General features: G+C 34.5%; 1 protein-coding gene across 1 annotated transcript; it reads left to right on the top strand.

Moving 5' to 3' along the window:
• The first annotated feature begins 168 nt into the window (after window positions 1–168).
• Window positions 169–19291, top strand: LOC149065817 (mitochondrial inner membrane protein Mpv17-like). Its single transcript, XM_089253660.1, has 8 exons — window positions 169–463; window positions 5288–5403; window positions 7658–7750; window positions 12462–12557; window positions 13838–13870; window positions 14515–14567; window positions 16530–16649; window positions 18923–19291. Exons 1-7 carry the CDS (start codon window positions 391–393, stop codon window positions 16591–16593), a joined length of 528 nt encoding a protein of 175 aa, XP_089109786.1. The 5' UTR covers window positions 169–390; the 3' UTR covers window positions 16594–16649; window positions 18923–19291.

Below are 19291 nucleotides of genomic sequence, written 5' to 3'. Positions count from 1 at the left end.
ACCATAAGTATTCTTTATGGGCATTGTATAATATTTTATCATGTGTATTTATTGCTTACAATTTTTTGTTAATTGCATTTTTAATTGGGTTGCTGTATTTTTGAAATATATGGCATCCATATTTTTATGGGCATCTTTTTCTCAGCCACCTCGTTGGGCATTTTGCCTGTTGTGGCGTTGTATTTGTATTAGTAGGACCATTAAATCTAACCGCCCATCAAATCCTTGGATTTAATTCAAATGTTTGCTGTTCTTTTTACAGAGGATGGCTTTGTTTCATAAAGCCTTGTATAAATAAGAAGAATTCAAATGTTTGTTTATATCAACAAACTTGGAGTGTTGTCACGTGCTGCAAAGTGTTATTTTCAGAATACAAATTTTTTTTTATAAATGTCGGCGATTTTCGGTTGGTATTCACGTGCCTTAAAAGTTCATCCATGGAAAACACAGACTCTCACCGCTGGTAAAATGAAACCATCAGCTAGTCTTTTTAAATTCTAATACTTTTAAATATTTCCTTATTCATTCAAGCCCGGATGTGAGGAAGTGGTCAAGTAGACCTATGCTCATGCACCAGTGGGCCTCGTATAAAAATTATCCAATGAGCATTTACTTAATCCACTGAATGTGTGGACACTTTTTTTGAGACCTTACCAAGTTAAAATTTACTAAATCACTTAATGCGTATAAAAGCGACATTACCATCATGGCCCCCCACATCCTGGAGCAGGGCTACCAGACCTTTGGCAGGCCCCTTGATCCCACCCTTGTGTCACAGTTTAGGGAGAGCAGAGGAACCTCAGGCGTGCTGGATCAGGAAGGACGCTGAGTTCAATGTTTTTCATTTGAAATTGCAGGGAGGGATGTCCTAAAATGGACACTGGCCCTGTGAGTGACAGTAAATTTTTGTTTCTAGTCGTGGCCCTGGTTGGGGCTGACAGGTGTAGGAGTATACAGTGGGGAGCATTCAGTGAAAAAATATTGTATTATTGGGGGCATAGCTGGGAATACAGAGGTAGACATTTGTCTCCTCCTAGTCCAATTAGCCTGTATCTGCTAATACTGACAGGGCTCCAGCCCATGGACCTGGGATGTTTCTTATCATTCTTTTTCGCACTATAAATGCACAATAATGGGCATCATGAAAAATCTGATAAGGGAACCGCCAAAGATTCTGGCCTAGGACTCTGCTTCAGTATGTGTGTGTGTGTGTGGGGGGGGGGGGGGGCATGACCAATTTAGATACTTTTCAAAATCATAGCACAAGATCTGATTATCCTGGAGTTCCCCACTCCAGGCTGTGCTTGGTGGGCCCATGTGTTGAGATGACCCTGGGGTCTTTCTCATGGCATGGGAGAACCAGTGGAATTCAGAACCAAACAAAATGGGTGAAAAAACTTGTAATGCCTGATTTCTTAACAAAACCCTTTGTTAGAGCAACCCCCTAAAGAAAAATACAACTCCTTACATATTAAAAGCAGGGGATGTACCACCTTCTCATTCTTAATAAGAATCCGCTTTTTAACTATGGATTTGATCTTTAGTTAAGAATTACGAGGGAGTTTTGCTACCATGTTCTTAACTAAGAATCGTTTTTGTTCCATAGTTAAGAATCGAGTTAAGAACCAAGGCTACCCACTTCTTAGCTTGATTCTTAGTAAACAATTTTTTTCTTCTATGCGAGATAACTTAAATTCTTTCTTTAATAGAAGTTTTTTTTATGATTCATATTTTAAAAAATGAAAAAAAAATTAACAATGCATTTTTATTTTCAAATAAGGAATTCGTCACTTTTTAAGTTATCAAAAAGTTATCTGAAGGTTGTGTGGAAGAGTTGAAAACAATGTTGGAGTCTACATGCAGCTTATATATGTTGATAATAGTGATAAAATATTGGATTATTTCAATAAAGTTTGATAAATTTTCCTACATTTATCACATTTACCGATGATTATGCATAATTCTCAAATTTTCATTCCATAAATATCATAATCGATGAGTCGTAAATACAATTTTTTTTATATTATGGGAACTTGTAGATTTGAAATTTTTTATTAGTTTAAAACTTGTGAGAAAATTGAATTTCTCCCACAAAATATGTGAGATAAAGTTCTAATTGGCCAAAATATAATTGTACATAAATTAAAAATCATTATTAACATGCTGCTGTGTTTGTTTTTTTCACATGCGTCGGTGTACGTGAAAAGGCCAACATTACAGAAGCGATGACCATTTTCAATATTGATGTATTATCTGATCACTATTATTGTTATTTGACCATGAAGCAGCTATGCAATACATGTACATCACCACGTTCGATTCACCATGACAATTAATTTAAAGAAACATGAAGCATATTATAAAAATTCTTGTTAGTCTTGTAATGTTAGCTTCACTTACATACATAATGTAAAGATGACGATGACTCATTTATTGCATTAACCATGGTTTGACAATTATGCATAATGACCTACAAATGTGGTAGATTCACGGTATATGAGCAAAATTTATCAAACTTACCGAAATGGCTGGTGATTATTCATATAATAACAGCTCTTTATCACTTTCACTGTAACATATATAGCATAGCCCTCTTCATGGAGGGTGGCAGCGATCCATCCCAGTGAAAGTAGGATGAATTTTTGATTCGAATCATATCGGATGATTAAGTATGGATATATGTTTGTTTTTTACTGCAACATGTTAAAAAAATATTATGTATTTATCATTTCTTCTCAACCACAATTTTTTCAAGCTAGCGTCGCTCTAAAATTCCTTTTCCTCTCCCTCATCTTGTCAACAACAAGTTGTTGTTAATTCTTAGTTGGGTGCTGATTGGTCAATGGCGAAATTCCCCAAAAGGGGAATTTTTCGGCCTGTCCATCGTCACATGACCTTAAGAATAACTTTTAACAATCACACCGTGGTTGCATTTGGAGCTCGATTCTTAACGTGATTCTTACGAGCCGATTCTTACATATGGATGATTGGTTATTAAAAATCAGAAGGTGGTACACCCCCAGGTCTGTTTTGGCTGGGAAGCTATTTTTGTTCTTTGTTTGTATGATAGAGCCATCTGCTGTGAGCATATGTAAGTTAAATTTGCCAGGGGTGCACACATGCGTCCTCATTTCTAAGTTTCGGAATTTGGTAACTCCATTGGAAAGAAAATGGTTGAATGTTGTAAACTGGCCTCAATGACGATGGAACATGATTGTGATAATTAATAAAGAAAAGGTGAAAAGCAGTCATTGCTCCTCAGATATGGGGTGAGGCTAATTGGTATGACTCCTCACAGTGGTGGGGTGATAGGGGTTTAGACTGGGGCCCAGGACAATTTTTTGTTTTTCCATGCTATAAATTCACTATAGAAGGGTCATGCAAAGTCTGGCTCAGAGGACCCACCAAAGAAAAGATCCCAGCCTAGAGTCCTGCTCTAGGATGTGAGGGGGCCCAGGATGAATTTTACTTCTTTACACATGTTCTTAGAAAGATGGTCTATGAAAAATTCTGGGCAGGGAGCAATCAATATTTAATAACTGAGTACAACTTAGGTCTATCGCCATGAGCAATTTACTACCTTGTGAGTTGTGCCGGAAGTGTAAGTGTGTGTACCTAACAGTCTGAGTGCGTATATAGAGTTGTGTCTGATTTTTAGTGCTGCCATCTATGTTTCAGAAATGAAGTGAGTGAAATGTAATGATTGAATACTTGTATTGTTTGCAAGCCTGTTGCTCTCTGTGGCGAGACTTTTTAATGGGGAGATCAGCTCGCATTTGTACCTCAATGCTGGGAACCACAGAAAACCAACTTCAGTCGATCAGCACTGTGGTGACGGTGGGGCTGGAACCTGGGTCCCCGCGATGCATGTCCATCACTCCAATGGTTTAGGGCACCCCCCCCCCCCGTGTTTGACTCGGGGCCTTCAGCATGAGCCCCATTGGCTCACTCATTAAGATGGCCAGGGCCAGATAATGGCATGAAGGACTCCTGAGATTACAGTCAAAGATGTTTTGTTAATAAGTATACATAGGCTATATTTTTAAATTTTGTTTCTCAAATGCATGAGACCTTGGGTGAATCAGCACTTCCTAGAAATAGAAGACCTCCGCAGTTGGCTTGTGACGTCAGTAAGTAGTCCATTTTCCCTCAGAATATTCTGGGAAAAAAATTTCCTGCTCATGCCAGTATCATCTTTGTGAGGAAAAGAAATGATCGGGCTCAGAATTGGCGATTTCTATGCCCCACATCCAATCACTATGCGGTATTTGTGAGCCAATCAGGAAGATTCTCCGCCAAAATAAGAAACGTAATAGTATGATGTGTTTCAAAATGTGGCAAACATGCTAGGTAGTTAAATGACGTTTATGGCAAACTCTGCAGAGGCCTTCTATCTCTAGGAGGTACTGGGTGAATGCCCTACTTACCCATGTGGAAATCAGGCCCTAAAGACAAAACTGGTTCAACCATGACCTGTAGGCTGAGTGCTACCTTAATGCGTAGGTCCATTCAGTCACAGCCTGAAGTCCTCAAGTGAAGAGGGGCCTGATGGAAATGAAATCTGGTCAACATTTTTGAGTGCAAACATGCAAATTGAAAGGCACAAATGTATTTAGCCAAGTAAGGGAGGGCCTCAGAAATATCACTTTTCTCTTGGCCCATGATACTCTTAAGTCTGCCCTGACTAGGCTCAGATCTCTGTTGAGCCCTCAGGCCAGTGTTTTTCAAGGACCTCTCTAAAAGTAACAAAAAATATATAAGCTTCATCCTGGATTAGTGCCCTGCTAGAGACATTAGCATGGATTCAAACTGATTTTACCATCACCAACAGGGCCGTGACTAGATACTTTGTTAGCTGGGGCAAGCACGGATTTAGACACTCCTGTGTAATAACAAAGAAGCAGTTAAAGAGTGAATTTGATGCTCTTCTACTCTAGCGCCCATGGCACCAGACCAATCTGCTGGCCCCTTAGACCCTGGTCATCAAAGTCAAGTTAGTGAAACACAGAGTAAAGTGTTTAATTTTATATGACTTTCTCTCATATTTTGATGACTAGTACAATCACACTAGTTGAAGTATAATTAAAAACTATTATATTATTTACAGCCATGAAAGGCAATTAACAATGTTTTATTAAAAGTAACGATTCTTCTAGTTTTTTATTCTTGCAATCACATTTTTCCCTGCTGTGCAGTTTCAATATCTGTTTTACTCTTCTAATTACTAATAGAATAAATAATGTGGTATTAGGCTGTAATGATGTTTTTGAATGTTAAATTTTATTAGGTGCATTGATGGCATTTGGGGATATTATATGCCAAACACAAGTGGAAAAAAAAAGCTTTAAAAAAATTGAGAAAAAGAGAACTATTAGATTTGCTATTCTGGGCACTTTCTATGTTGTAAGTATAATTTTAAAATAAACTTCAGTGTCGTGATGAACATAATTTCTAAAATTTTTCAAGTGACCTTCCAATATAATATTTCACATATAAATTCTTAAATTGTCCTCCAAGCACAAGTTGAGACTTGTCTACATCACATCACCTCAGACGATTTTATTCTTTTACAGTGGAATTTCAGTTAATAAACAATTTGCATAACAAGCAAAAATTTCGCACTTTATTTTTTTAACTTATCTCAACTGATCTGATGGTTTTTTGCTTTCGGAATTGAGGGTAACATTCTCCTATACAGTCTCCAGTCAGCGTGCTTCACTCAAAAAATGAACACACATGTGAGCGTGACTGTTTACAATGCAAAATTAGATGTAACATTGTAACCACAGATATGTGCACTTGAAGTTTTTTAAATTCTGCTTGGAGAAAACTGAGCTGATTGCATTATTGAAGAGCTAGCCCATAAACAGGAGCCACCAGTTGTCATAGAGATTGTGTCCTTGAGGAAGACCACAAGACTGGAGGTGAATGAGAACAATATGTAAGAACTAGTAGGGATCATGGCCAGGATTTAACCACGGAATGACTGATGGATCTCCACTGCATGCAAGAGCTTAGGATGGTATCTTGTCTGAGAAGGAGTGAAAGAGAAATGAGAAATCTCTTGGTTCAAATGAGATTGGGCATGGTAGCCCAGGTCGATGAGATACTTGCCTGAAGTACCAAAGGATGTTTAGAGGTGCGCAAGTTCAATACCCAGTTCCATCCTTGTCAGAAACTTTCCTTACACAGGGGTACAACAGAAATGGTGACATGACCACAGAAAAAGATTGCTACCACATCAAGGGGTTAGCGCACCCACCCCTCGATGATTGTAAAAAAAGGCTGCAGTTCAGAATCAGCAATAAATTGTAGGTCCTTGTCTAATTGGCCCTCGTGTGCAGAAAATGACTGTGGTGCAACAAAAATTATCCAATTCAGATGAGATTAGAAAGATGTGTAGAATGTGGGAATCTGTGCAGAATTTTGTAAAAAAGAATCACCCAAATAAAGCTAGCAGTGTGAGCAATAACCTGTCTAACGACATTTCCTACATAAGGATGCAAAAAATGATTAAAAAGGATGCAAATACAAGTGTCATTGGATAGGTTCTTTTTCAAAGTCACAAAAAGAATAAGTTTGAAAATTGCAGAGTCTTTAAATTGTCCTAAATGATAGTCCTCTTTCTCGTTTACAGTGAGTTAATTTGTAAACATCATGTTGTATGTCAAGGGCGTAGCGAGGGGGGGGACTTGGGGGTCTGGTCCCCCCCCCCCCGAAATGTGAGAAAATGACCGAAAAAAGGGAAAAAGAGGGCCAAATCCATTGTTCTGTCACTTTGGTCCCCCCCCCCAAAATGAAAGTGGTCCCCCCCTGAACGAAATTTCTGGCTACGCCCCTGTTGTATGTTTATCTGTGTGGTATTATTATATTATACATATTTTATTGTGTGTATTATTTATTATATCATTATTGTGCTGAATTATTGATTGAATGCTGTTTTTATTAGTCATTTTTATGTGAATGAATAATTGTGACAATGAACAATTGTTAATGAACAAATTATCAGAGTTTCCATTATTTGGGGAAGTTTGATTTGATATACGAGTAATTCAGATAACGAGCATGTAGGCGGAACGAATAAAGCTCATTAATCAAAGTTCCACTGTATTTTAATTAAAGCGATTGGGCATCGAGAATTGCTCACCAGTAGCTGAGTGCTATGTATTCACAGTGATGGTATAGAATTTTCCGTGACATTTTGTATTTGCATGGCAACATCCCACTAAAATGGCATTCTCGTATAGCTCCCAGTGAGCGCCCATCAGACAATAAAGCAGTTATGTTCAGTGCTGCGTCTTGGCTCTCTTCTACCTAGAACCCAATATTCATTATATATTGACATACAAGACACTGAGCTTTTAGGTTTGGCTTCTAGAAAAAAATTGAATTGTCAAATGTGACATAGTTAAGTCTTATCTTATGTTTGGGAGACTGCAATACTTTTCTATTCACAAACATTTTTCGTCTCTATGTCTCTAGGTTTGGAAAACTAGTGCAAGATGTCAATTTAAAGATAAAAATTGAATATTTTATTATTTTACTGTCAGCCAAAAATTGCATTTACTTTTAATTAAATTTGTATTGATTTTCTTATAACTTTTTTCATAATATTTCTCACAATTTTCTTATAATTTGTGTTTCAATATTCCAATAGGGACCAGCTCTCAAGAGTTGGTACCAGCTGTTGGATAGATTGGTGAGTGCTCCTGGGCGAACGATTGGATTGAAAAAAATGTTATTGGATCAGGTATTTATTGTTAATAAGTAATTTGTTATGAGTAAAACAATTATAATGTTACAGTTGTAATTTTAAAACAAGTATAATTATTTTTCAAAAAATCAATAAAAACATGTAGGCCTATTTAGTAATATTGCCTTGAATATCATAGATTCAAAGTATGTACTGTACGAATCAATCATTTATGAAACAATTATTGTTGTGTTTTTTTTGTAAAGATAAGAATAAAATTAACACGATGAGAGAGAGGTTGGACTGAGATTTCGAGCTAACCTCGTCTGATTCGAATTCAAAACTTGTTCTTCAGCTGCGGAAAGTTGCCGAGTGTGAAATCACTATCACATTTTGAAAAGGGAATAGAAATGTTGTTTGAATTAGTTGTTTTTACTTTCCACCCATTTGTCTAATTCAAGGTTGTGGAAAAATATACGTTCAGCATATAATAGAGAGCCTCTTCTGGGTTTATATGCAGTCGGACCCCGATATAATGAACTCAGATTTAACAATTTTTTTTCAGAAATTCTCATGAAATCAAAGCTCAAACCTCTATTTAATGAATGAAAACCTCAATTTTTTTTTCAAACTATCCTTTTTTTCTTATTTCTCGTCCTCCAAAACCTCAATACGAAGATTTGACTTTCCCAGAATTTGACCTTGAGCTCTTCTTTAGACACAAACTAAAATGGGAAGTAGGAATTTGTTCTTTTTTGAGTAAAGGAAGCAATAAAGAGAGCCATTTAGAGTGTGCATGGGAAGGTTTCAGTTTCTAATTGGTATACACCAATTAAAACCAAAATAAACTGAACTATAATAATAAAAACTATTAAAAATTATGCTGTCTGCATGTTCAGAATTAGTAAAAAAATATTACTTCAAAAGTTTGTGCTCTGTCTTGACAAGCAAAGAATAGCAGCTCATCTGAAAAGAAAGCGTTTCTTGGTTAGCAAAAAAATTATAATTTCAGCAGAATTTGATTAAAATGTTGACGTACCAAACAAACTTCTATCAAGCCATTTTTTGATGCATTCCAATTTCATTCTTAAGCTTATGCTTTTTTTCAATACATATTAGAAATGAGAGTTCTAACAACAACCCCAACGCAAGTAGCTTTTAAAATTTGGCGTTTTCAGCATGTTTAGGCTCCTTGTAACATATCACCCTTTGGGTCATATGTTCCAGTAGTACCATTGTCATGTCACCACCATTAACCCCCTAGTTCAGCTAACACTAGGTCATACCCCCGGGAAAAAACTCGGTTGAGTCATTAGGATCACGAATAATTAATTGCATTATTTTGAATATTTTCTGATATAGAAACAAGATTTAAATAATTATATTGTGTAAAATACTTTGTCTCACTGGCAGAAGGAGACCATGGACTTCTGTTGGTGCAGATAATTCCTTGATCTCACCCTTAATAGTTATGTTGACATCGTGGGAAAGTCCGGCCAGCTTCTTCTATCTTGTTTGAACTATTACCACCCAAAAACAGTAGTATTTGAGATAATTATTGTTACGTGTTAAAATAGATTGAATGATGTCTTAGTATTTTTCGTGCGCTGGAGGTCACAAGTTCTCTGATTGGGCCAAGATCAAACCTGTTCTCAATGAGTATAAATAGCCTTCTAAAAACCCGAACAATCATATTTATCTCGCATTCTCTCATTGTTCATCACTCTGTGGCAGATGAGCTGATAACCCTTACTAACAACTAGTAGTGTTATTTATTGAATACTAATGATGTAAAAATAATTTCTTTGTGCAAAGGCACAGTCAAGCTACTCCAGCTGGTCTGGGTTCCTTAACTATGTTTTCTTAGTCATTTCACTAAAACTTATTGTGTTGTTGAATTAACATTGAACTTATTAGTCAAGTTGAAATTGTTCCTGGAAAAATCTGGTAACCTATGAAATGATCCTGTAATTTATTACTACATATAAGTCCTGGAAGTCGGTCAGCCATAATACTTCTCCAAGACTGACATCATGTCATGATGGTCGTCTTCATGTGGGATCATGAGATATGATCTTGTATGTTGTTCTACTAATTCTTCAGTGCCTGGAAGTGTTCTCCATCATCTAATGTGTTCCTGAGATGAACATTCCTATGTGACTGGAAACTTTTGTCTCACTTGAGTGTTTGGATACTCGATTGTCGTAGCCTTAGTGGACACATGGGCGGAGATACGGGATAAAGGGCCAGAGTCAAAGGTGGAGTTGATAGATCTAATGTATGTGCTTATATATGAACTGCCATCATCATCATCATTGTGCCCCGAGTAATAATGACCGTGTCCCCTCAGACTTCCAAATCTATCTCCGCCTATGAGTGGACATGAGGATGTCTTGCTGAAATAAGGTGACTATCTATAGCATAATTGGGTGAAATTACTCTAGTTATTCACGAGATCTTGTTATAATGTAATCTGATAACAAAATCAGAATTAACTTAATTTATTATAATTGAATTTCTTAAGTGTAATTTGTGTTGAAGTTGAAGTAACAATGTAAAATAAATGTTTTAACTTGAAACTGCCTTTGTTTTCCTTGATATTGCCTGTGAACTTATTGGGGATCTGAGAATCACTTGGACAGTAGCTTAAATACGCTACATCCTGATAAATCTTACCCCAATTTAACGATTTCCTCAATTTAAAAAATGAAGTTATCTTTTTCTTCCAATTGGTTAAATCGGGGCTCGACTGTATATACTTATCTTACGTGCACATATATATAAATACAGTATATGAATTTTTTTTTCATGCCAGGGCACCAATCTGCTGATAAGAAAGGCAAAAAAAAGCAAAACGAGATGTGTGTATGAAATAATCCAGTCTTGTACAGGATTAAAATGTTGCACCAGTGTTGGGTCTAGAGGAAGCAATAAAACAATTTTACTATTACATCAGAAAATTGCCCGCAAAAGAAATGTAATTTTTACTTTCTTGTAGTTTTCCAAATGCATTGATTAATTAGAGTCAACTCAAACAGATTTTCATAACAAAGGACCTAATTTTCTCATGGCCTCTTCTAATGACTTGATCTGACAATTGCATTTCTGAAATAGGACTTTAATTGGACTTATTCATCACAGTCTTGAAATCTTATCACAACTTTTTCTTTATTGACTCCAGTGTGTGTGCATAGTTCAAAGGATTGCCATGTTATTAATTAGGAATTTTATGCCTATATAAATTGAATATAGTAAAAAATATCCTATGGATGATACAGTAGAACTTTGGATTATGAGTAACCCGGTTTACGAGTAATTCGCAAGGTGAGCAAAATTTTTTTATAAATTTTGACTTGATATATGAGTAATGTCTTACAAGACAAGCAAAAAATAAAATTATTTTAATCATATTTTGACTTAATAAATGAAACATTTCTTGTAATAAGAACAATAAGTATACACCAAAGACTTCTAGGTGAGCACTAGTCTACAGTGTGTCTGTCGAGCATCACGTGATATAACGTGCAGTTTTCCTTTGAAAAAAATCACGGCTAATATGAGGGATGTGAAATGAATCATTTGAGTTTCCATTATTAGAGTTACTGAGTTTCCATAGGGAAGTTTGATTCAATGTACGAGTGTCTCAAATGACAAGCACATTTTTGGAATGAATAAACTCATGTGTGAAAATGGGCGCATTTCTGGAATGAATGAATTTATGAACTCTTAAAATTAAGTTCCACTGTATATAGATAAAATTAGAAGGCCCAGGGAAAAATTCAATCACAGTTAGCAGCTATTAACTACTGGCCAAGAAAATATTATGCAACTTTTGCATTATTTTTTTGCACTTTTCTTTGTCTTGGTGGAATGCTCCATATGCTGTAAGGGAATTTAAGCCAGGGCTGGACAAATCCCAGGCACTAGATCGCTGTGGTGACTAAAAAATTGGTATTGGAACTAAAAATTTTCTTTGTGTAGTTACTAAATTGCAGGCTGGGAGTAACACAAAATATTTAGAATATATAGCAACATATCTGCCAACATGAAAGAGCTTCACTATGCCCTGAAAAAGTCAAAAGAAACATTATTTTGGACCTTTTTCTTTGGGTAAAAAATTTTTTGGCTCTTAGATTTTTTTGCAATTTGTTTAGCCCTGATTTAGGCATAGTTTCATGTTAACTGAATAGTAACAGCCCATAAGAGAAATAAATATTCTTAATAAGCTAACATCAATCATGATTACCTTGTATATGAAGCAACTTGAATTAGTGAAAATACGAAGTGAGGAATCATATTTGATTTATGAAGTTTTTATATGTTTCTTATTATATTGAGGAAAAATGCTCGTAAACTATTAATATTTGCATGAAATATTATTTAAAAGTTATATATTGACTTTTTAAAAAAATTATATGCTTTTAACAGTGCATTAACAGTCTTAATGCATTGCCAACTTGAGCACGTTTTGGTAGCCTTTAGAGAAGCGGGGCCTCACAAAAAAATGAGATCTCGTTCACATTTTCGAGAGTATGTATGTAAATTTGCTTGGAAGATCCTCAGAAAAATCACTTAGCCCAGGGGCCCATCATGCTCTTAAGATGGCCATGGCTTTTAATAGTTTATGGCAATTTATGTAAAAAAAAACTTTTTTTAAGCAAGTTATCAAAAAGATCTTATTTTTTACAAATTTCATGTCAGATTAAGAAAGACACTCATGATTAATTAGAATACTGAGCAGTATATGCTTATCTTCTGATTTTTATAGGCATTTTTTGCTCCTTGTCTTCTGTCTGGTTTTATAACTGTAAATGGTTTCTTACAAAATCATTCATGGGAAAAAATAGTTGCAATTTTGAAAAAAGTAAGTAGTTTTGTATTACTTTTCTAATAATACTATTCAAACAATACACTGATGTTTGTAAAGAAATAAAACAAGTTTTCAAACACACACTAAAAAAACAAGAATGAAGCTTAACCCCTTAATGATCATGGACGAGATATATTGCTTGACAATTAAAAAAAATAGAAAAATATACATAAGGAGATATAGGCGTACATAGAATTTTCTCGAGGGTGGGGTTTTAAATTTTTTCTGAAGTGGGTGTTATGTTTTTTCCTGGAAAATTATACTATAATCCCACCTTGGGATATGTATGCCAATGTAAGGAGATGGTAGCTGAAAGAGGAAAAAATAAATGAAAAATCAGTTTTTCTCATGTTTTTTCTATCATTTCCCATATGTAAATAACGGTACCACTTTTTATATTTGTCTCTGCTACTTCAACTGCACATCGTCCAAATTTGTCGAAAAGCTTATGCATAAAGGGGTTAAATGTTAAAGGGGGTAAAAGTAGAACAATGTCATGAATTTTTTAAACATGTGCAAACAACCAGTTTGAAAGGCACTGATAACATAATGAACTAGATGCATTTCTTTCTCAAGGGATGGCAAAATAAGTAATGTGTTAGATACAAAATAACCCCACCATGCTAGTTAAGGATTAATATCAACAATTATATATTTAAAAATATCTCAAAACTGTGATCCTTGTCATCTTCCATTTTTTTTGTACCAAAGAAATTTTCAATAAGCTATGAATTTTATTTTTATTTTATGTACGGTCTGACCCGCTTATAACGAGCCCGCTTTTAGTGAGAGTGGATTAAAGGAACAAATTAATGCATTTTGTTTGGTGCAATGCTAATTGTGTGACAATTCTATCACTTTTAAGGAGCAAGTTTTCACTGTAGTATCAATACCTTGTTATTATATTTACAAAAAGCACTCAATTTTAAAATTTTCATTAATTCATTTGAATACAGATTCAGCAAGTGACCAAATTTAATGAGCATTTTTGCAGGAAATGAGCTCCTCATTATAAGCGGATCTGACTATTGGTTGCTGCTATAATTTTTTTGAAGAGAACATGTTTTGATTTTTAAAAAATTGAATCAAAATTTTTAATAGCATTTTTTTAAACACTCATATTTGATTTAATATTTTCCCAAGTTTGATTATTTCTTTATGCCTGACATATGACAGCAATTATTTTTATTAATTTGATTGTATTGATCACTGATGTTCCTTATTGCCAATTATTACAGATAAGCATAATAGTATTATACATTTCTATTTGTCAGGATTATCTAGCCATACTTGAAGCAAATTACGTGGTAAGTACTCAGATGTTTTTAGAATTATCCAAAATATTTAACGTATGTTCTTTCATGATCAGATTTTGAATCACAACAGGAGTTTAACACAAACAGAATGCACACACACACAAAAAAAATTTTATTAAATTCTCATGAATCATTCTACCTTCAAATGAAATCAGTCTCTTCTGAATACTGCCTTTTTTTAACCAATTTTTTTTTTCAGAGCAAATAGTTATTTTAATTTGATAGAGAATTGGTATTCTGAAATGTATGTGTTTCTTTCATGAAAACAAATTATTTATAATGAAACTTTATTGGCCTCTTAGCATTAGTTGTAGTGGTTGTAGTGTGACTACTATGTATCATTTTATATATATTTCATTCTTTTTTACTCCATCATAGTGTAATGTTGCATCTCTGTAGATATATTTTGTTCACTAGCCATGCAGCAAAAATATATATTTCATTATACAGTCAGACCTCACTATAGCAAATCCAACTAATAACCAACTTCTAGATACAAGGAGTGAAATTTTTGGCCTCTTCCCATGGGAGACCATTATTAGATTAGATAGAGCAAAAACAAATTCATGTTTTAACTGTAGTTTAAACATAATAAATGTTTAAATGATTAGAATTTTTTTTTCCTTCTGTTGCAGTTATGGCCAGCAACTCAACTTGTGACGTTTTATGTTGTGCCTCTTCAGTTCAGGTAAATTCCACCGCATTTTTTTTAGTTGTTATGACACTGAAAAAATTTTTGTTTCAGGAAAAATAATCATATATCTATTTTATTTTTTTTCAAACAAATTTTCTTTACTCACTTGTGTAAGAAATATGTTTTGCTCAGAGTTATAGTTGAGCCCAGATGTAACTAAGTCGCTCAGGAACGTGAAAAACATTTTCTATATCTGATTTTTGTTATCAGTTATAACAAATATCACTACATTCAATATTCGTTATAACTAATAAATATAAGTAAATGTCTACAACATATGAGAACAAACATATTTTGTTGCAAGGATGTTTGTCTGCTTCAGGGATGCATATAGGTACTTGGTTACCCAGGGCAAACATGCATGTTTTCATCCCCCACAATGTTTAATGATCAAAGAAAGAAAGAGAAAGGATGAATTTCATGCCCTGATCCAGTGCTCTTGGCACAGAATCCACTTGCTTCTCTAAAATTGCAGTCCTGGTCAGTTCAACATATGAAACTACTTTCCGTGTAGTAAAGAAAAAAAACATTTTTCCTTTTTGTGCACATAAAGTTACACTAAAGATAAAAAATTTCATTTGAAAAGTTGATCATTGATCATGTTTTATGACCACCCTATATATAGAATTACATGATAAAGTTTTCTGTACTATCAGTTTTGTTCCCCGCCTTGTCGAATGAAATCTTTGGTTGATCATTTTGATAATTTTTGTTACACCACAGTCATTTTCTGCACAAGAGGGCTAATTAGACCGGGACCTACAATTTATTGCTGATTCTGAACGGCAGGCTTGTTTTTTTTATACTCATCGGGAGGTTGGTGCGCTAACCCCTCGATGGGGGACTCCCTGCTGTAACAATTTTTTGCTGCAGTCAAGTCGCCATTTTTATTGTACACCTGTGTCAGGAAAGTTTTCTGACAAGGATGAACCGGATATCAAACTCACGACACCTCTAAACATCCTTTAGTACTTTAGGCGAGTATCTTATCGACTTGGGCTACCGTGCCCCATTTGAAAAGTGAGTTAAAAACATTGTTGTCCATTTCCATTGAAAATTGCTTAGCATCCAAAGGATTAAAGACAGTGATTGCATACAGTGTGATTTTGTATCTTAGGTAACCTCTGTTAGCTCTAAATGTCCTAAGACCATCTCTCTTCATTTTATAATTCTCTGCATGTTATAAGCCCCAAAATAACTCTCAGTATATCAAAAATAATAACTTTATTGAAACTTTTGAACCCAGAGGAAAATTTATTTTCAGAGTTGCTGTTGATACTTGAAATAATTTGATCTATTACAAATACAAATACAATGCCACAACAGGCAAATTGCCCAACGAGGTGGCTGACTTAAGAACATCATGGATCCCCGAGCCTTTTTTTTTGGAGGCCCTACCCACTACTGCTACACCACGCATGCACCCCGCCCACACCCCCGCCCCCGCGGAACCCCCAACGAATCGGTACATGCGGGAGTGTGCGTGTACGTGTAGTGCAACCTGACGTAAAGTTTGTTTCTGTGTAATGCTTGTTATGTGTAGTGCTGCCATCTGCCACCAGTTTTTCTAACTGAGTGAAGTGTTATGATTGAATGATTTATCGTTGTAGGACTGTTGCTCTCTGTGGCGAGGCTTTTTAACGGGGAGATCGGCTCGCATTTGCGCCTTGAAGTTGGGAACCACAGAAAACCAACTTCAGCCAACCACCACTGTGGGGTTCGAACCCGGATCCTCGCATCGCGAGTCCGTCACTATTGATAATTTGTTTTTGATATAAAAAACTTGACTTCATTTTAACATTTTATTTTACTTTCTGGACAATCAAATACTTCACATCATCTTATCTGAAGAAATCTGGTTTTTTTTGTACCTTATCATAAAAAATACATATTTGTAGGAAGTAATAGATTTTTTATAAACATTTTTGTCCTCTGTTTTTTTACTTCTTAATTTAGGGTTTTGTTTGTGAGCTCAGTTGCGTTACTGTGGAATACATACTTGGCTTGGAAAATGAACTGAAAATGGAACTTCAAGTACCAATCTTTCAATTTGCATTCACATTTAATTTTGAGAAGGTATTTCCTGGGATCATATAATCTCTTTCTGTTTCAAGCTATGTGTTCAGAGTATTTCTGATGTCTTTTTTTGTGTGGATTATTTGTATATGTAGAGCTTTATTGATTTTTTTACACATGTTTAGTTTTATTACACATTGTACTTTATAATTTAAATTATTTCAGTGAGGTCAGGATTCTCTGAAATGATCATATTTTTAAATTTTTTTTTTATAACATGAGTTTTCAGGAAATAATCTAATATCAATATTTTTTTTAATTTTTCTTAAACAGAATGCAAATCTTTATGCAAAAAGTATGTCAGTCTTTATTTATTTATGCAGGAATAGAAACTTAATAGAAATGTGAAATTTATACTTTGGAAAATGATTTTGCGAAGTGGTAAAAACTAGGCTGCACTGTTCATGACAGCGCTGAAGGGGAAATATGTGATCTTTCCTCATTTGAGCAGTAGTTGTCATCTGAGGAGCTTGCAATGGTAAACAAACAGAGAGCTGGCAGAAAAAAAAAATTAGGAAAAATCACATATTTCACCTCCAGCTGGAGTGCTTGCCACCTAGCAACGTATGATGATGTCTCTGGTCATGGGTTCGTATGCAATTCTCAATTTTTTTGATATTCTCTACCTTCCCTTAAAGTTTGTACCTCTATTTATGAGACACCCTGTATACAGAAATGACCAAGGAACATCAAATGTTGTTACCAGGATGTAAGATGACATCTTTCTGTGTAGTGCAAATTATTTATGCTATTAATCAACTAAAGTCTTCACTTTTCAGTCAAATATTTGTTTACTCCTATATTGATAGTTAAATGTACATAATGAGAAAAAATGTGTATAATGAGTATAATGAGTATATGTAATGTGTATAATGAGAAGTTGGCTTATGCTATGTATGTTCTTTACATATGTTGTAAGTAGTATGTAAATTTTAGAATTTTTTATTTTTGAAAAATCAAGCATGAGTAAAACTCAGTTGTGTTTTATGTTATGTGTCCTTAAATAATACTTTATTCAATTTTGAAATATATCTTTGAGATTTAGAAAACCACCATTTTTTTTTCCAAAATCATGATATTTTTTAACATTTATGCATAATCTAAAATATGCAATCTGGAAAGATGTCCCATCCTACCAAATTGAGAAAAAGGAGGCAGGATTATAAGGGACAACTGTTGTAAAAAATTTCTGAAGTAAGAACTTTAGAATTTTTCATTACTATACATTTTCATGTCAAGACATGAAATGTACAAAAACGTAAACTCATAATTACAATTTATTATGTACAGAGTGATTTGCTACCATGTGTAAAAACTTCTGGAAGTAGTAATTGACTCAAAAATGAATCAAAATCACAAAGCAATGTGCAGTCGGAATGCTTTCTTGATGCTGTAGCATGCACCAGAAGTGAAAGGACATCACGTAAGCAGATATGCATTTTTAATAATAAATGTACATCTACGAAAGTAACAAAGGTAAAAGAAGGTGTTTCAAGTATCATGCATGAGCTGTAATGCAGTCCTCAAATCTCCAGAGCATGGAATTTCAACATCCAGGGAAGATCCGGGCATGTCTTGAACTTCCCTTCAATGCATGCAATCAGTTCCTCAGTGCTGTCAATAGGGTTGTCATGTACCAGTGTTTTGATAAGCCCCCAGTCTATGGGGTGGGGTTCCAAAAAAAGTATTTAAGGCATGGTAGATCCAGTGATTAAGCTAGCCAATGAATCAAATGCCTGGAACTCCCACACCTGTACAATGCCATTTACCATACCAGGAAAGAATTTAGACTGCATTGGCACCCCCGTGTCTTAGATTTGGGCCCCTCTATAGTGAGTTTATAGTGTAAAAAAATAAAATGAGATTGGTCCCTTGGGCTGGAGCCCTATCAGCCCTACCTTTGTGGGGCATGGATTCCGATTTGTCTTTGATTCACCAATTTCTACTAGAATTTTGTACATGCCATAGGAATCGCCCTATATAACCTTATCTTAATAAATTCTTAAAATATAAAACTTAGATTCAAAATTTTGATACATTTTAAACTGGATAAATATAAAGGAAATATCAATTAATTATTCTTTTACATATTGTGAAAGCATATGAAACAAACTCAAGGATAAAATTCAGGTGTGTTTTAAAATTGCACAAGTTCTTTTTTTCTTTATTCAAGTGAATTCTAAATTTTTCGAATATAACAACTATTGAAATGATAAATTGTATGGTTGAGTATTTTATGCCAGAATGTGTTTCAATTAATTTGGATGTTTCAGGTATTGATGTAGATGATGCAAAAATCAAGTGGAGATTCATCAGAGTAAGTTATTGGAAATCTGAAAATGAGCAAACTAATACTTACTTTTTGGAATGTTTGTTTCACTTTGGTTATGAATACCCACACCAATGAGATATTCAAGGATCTCATTTCATTTTTATGATCCAGTGTTCACATACACAATGACATTAATGATTACGGTACCTTTTTTTTATTATGAGAAATTTTTAATTTGCTAAAATATTTACACAATTACATGTTTATACTGTACTTTTGAAAATAACTATGAGGAAAATGTTGATTTATCTATATTTAATTTGTATTGGTATTTAATAAATTAAAATAAATAAAGATTTATTTATATTAA

The sequence above is a fragment of the Pholcus phalangioides genome, unplaced genomic scaffold (assembly GCF_987345545.1).
Source record: "Pholcus phalangioides strain wild (caught in Gottingen) unplaced genomic scaffold, Ppha-v1.0 ptg000039l_1, whole genome shotgun sequence".
NCBI lineage: Eukaryota > Metazoa > Arthropoda > Arachnida > Araneae > Pholcidae > Pholcus > Pholcus phalangioides.
Note: the sequence above shows the minus strand (reverse complement) of the source record. Positions and strands in the feature narration are given on the sequence as shown.

Excerpts from the sequence above, each read along its gene's own strand:
- LOC149065817 (XM_089253660.1), top strand. The coding sequence starts at position 391 with ATGTCGGCGATTTTCGGTTGGTATTCACGTGCCTTAAAAGTTCATCCA. Across the intron at positions 464-5,287 it reads AACACAGACTCTCACCGCTG|GTGCATTGATGGCATTTGGG; the intron begins GTAAAATGAAAC and ends AAATTTTATTAG. Across the intron at positions 13,871-14,514 it reads TACTTGAAGCAAATTACGTG|TTATGGCCAGCAACTCAACT; the intron begins GTAAGTACTCAG and ends CTTCTGTTGCAG.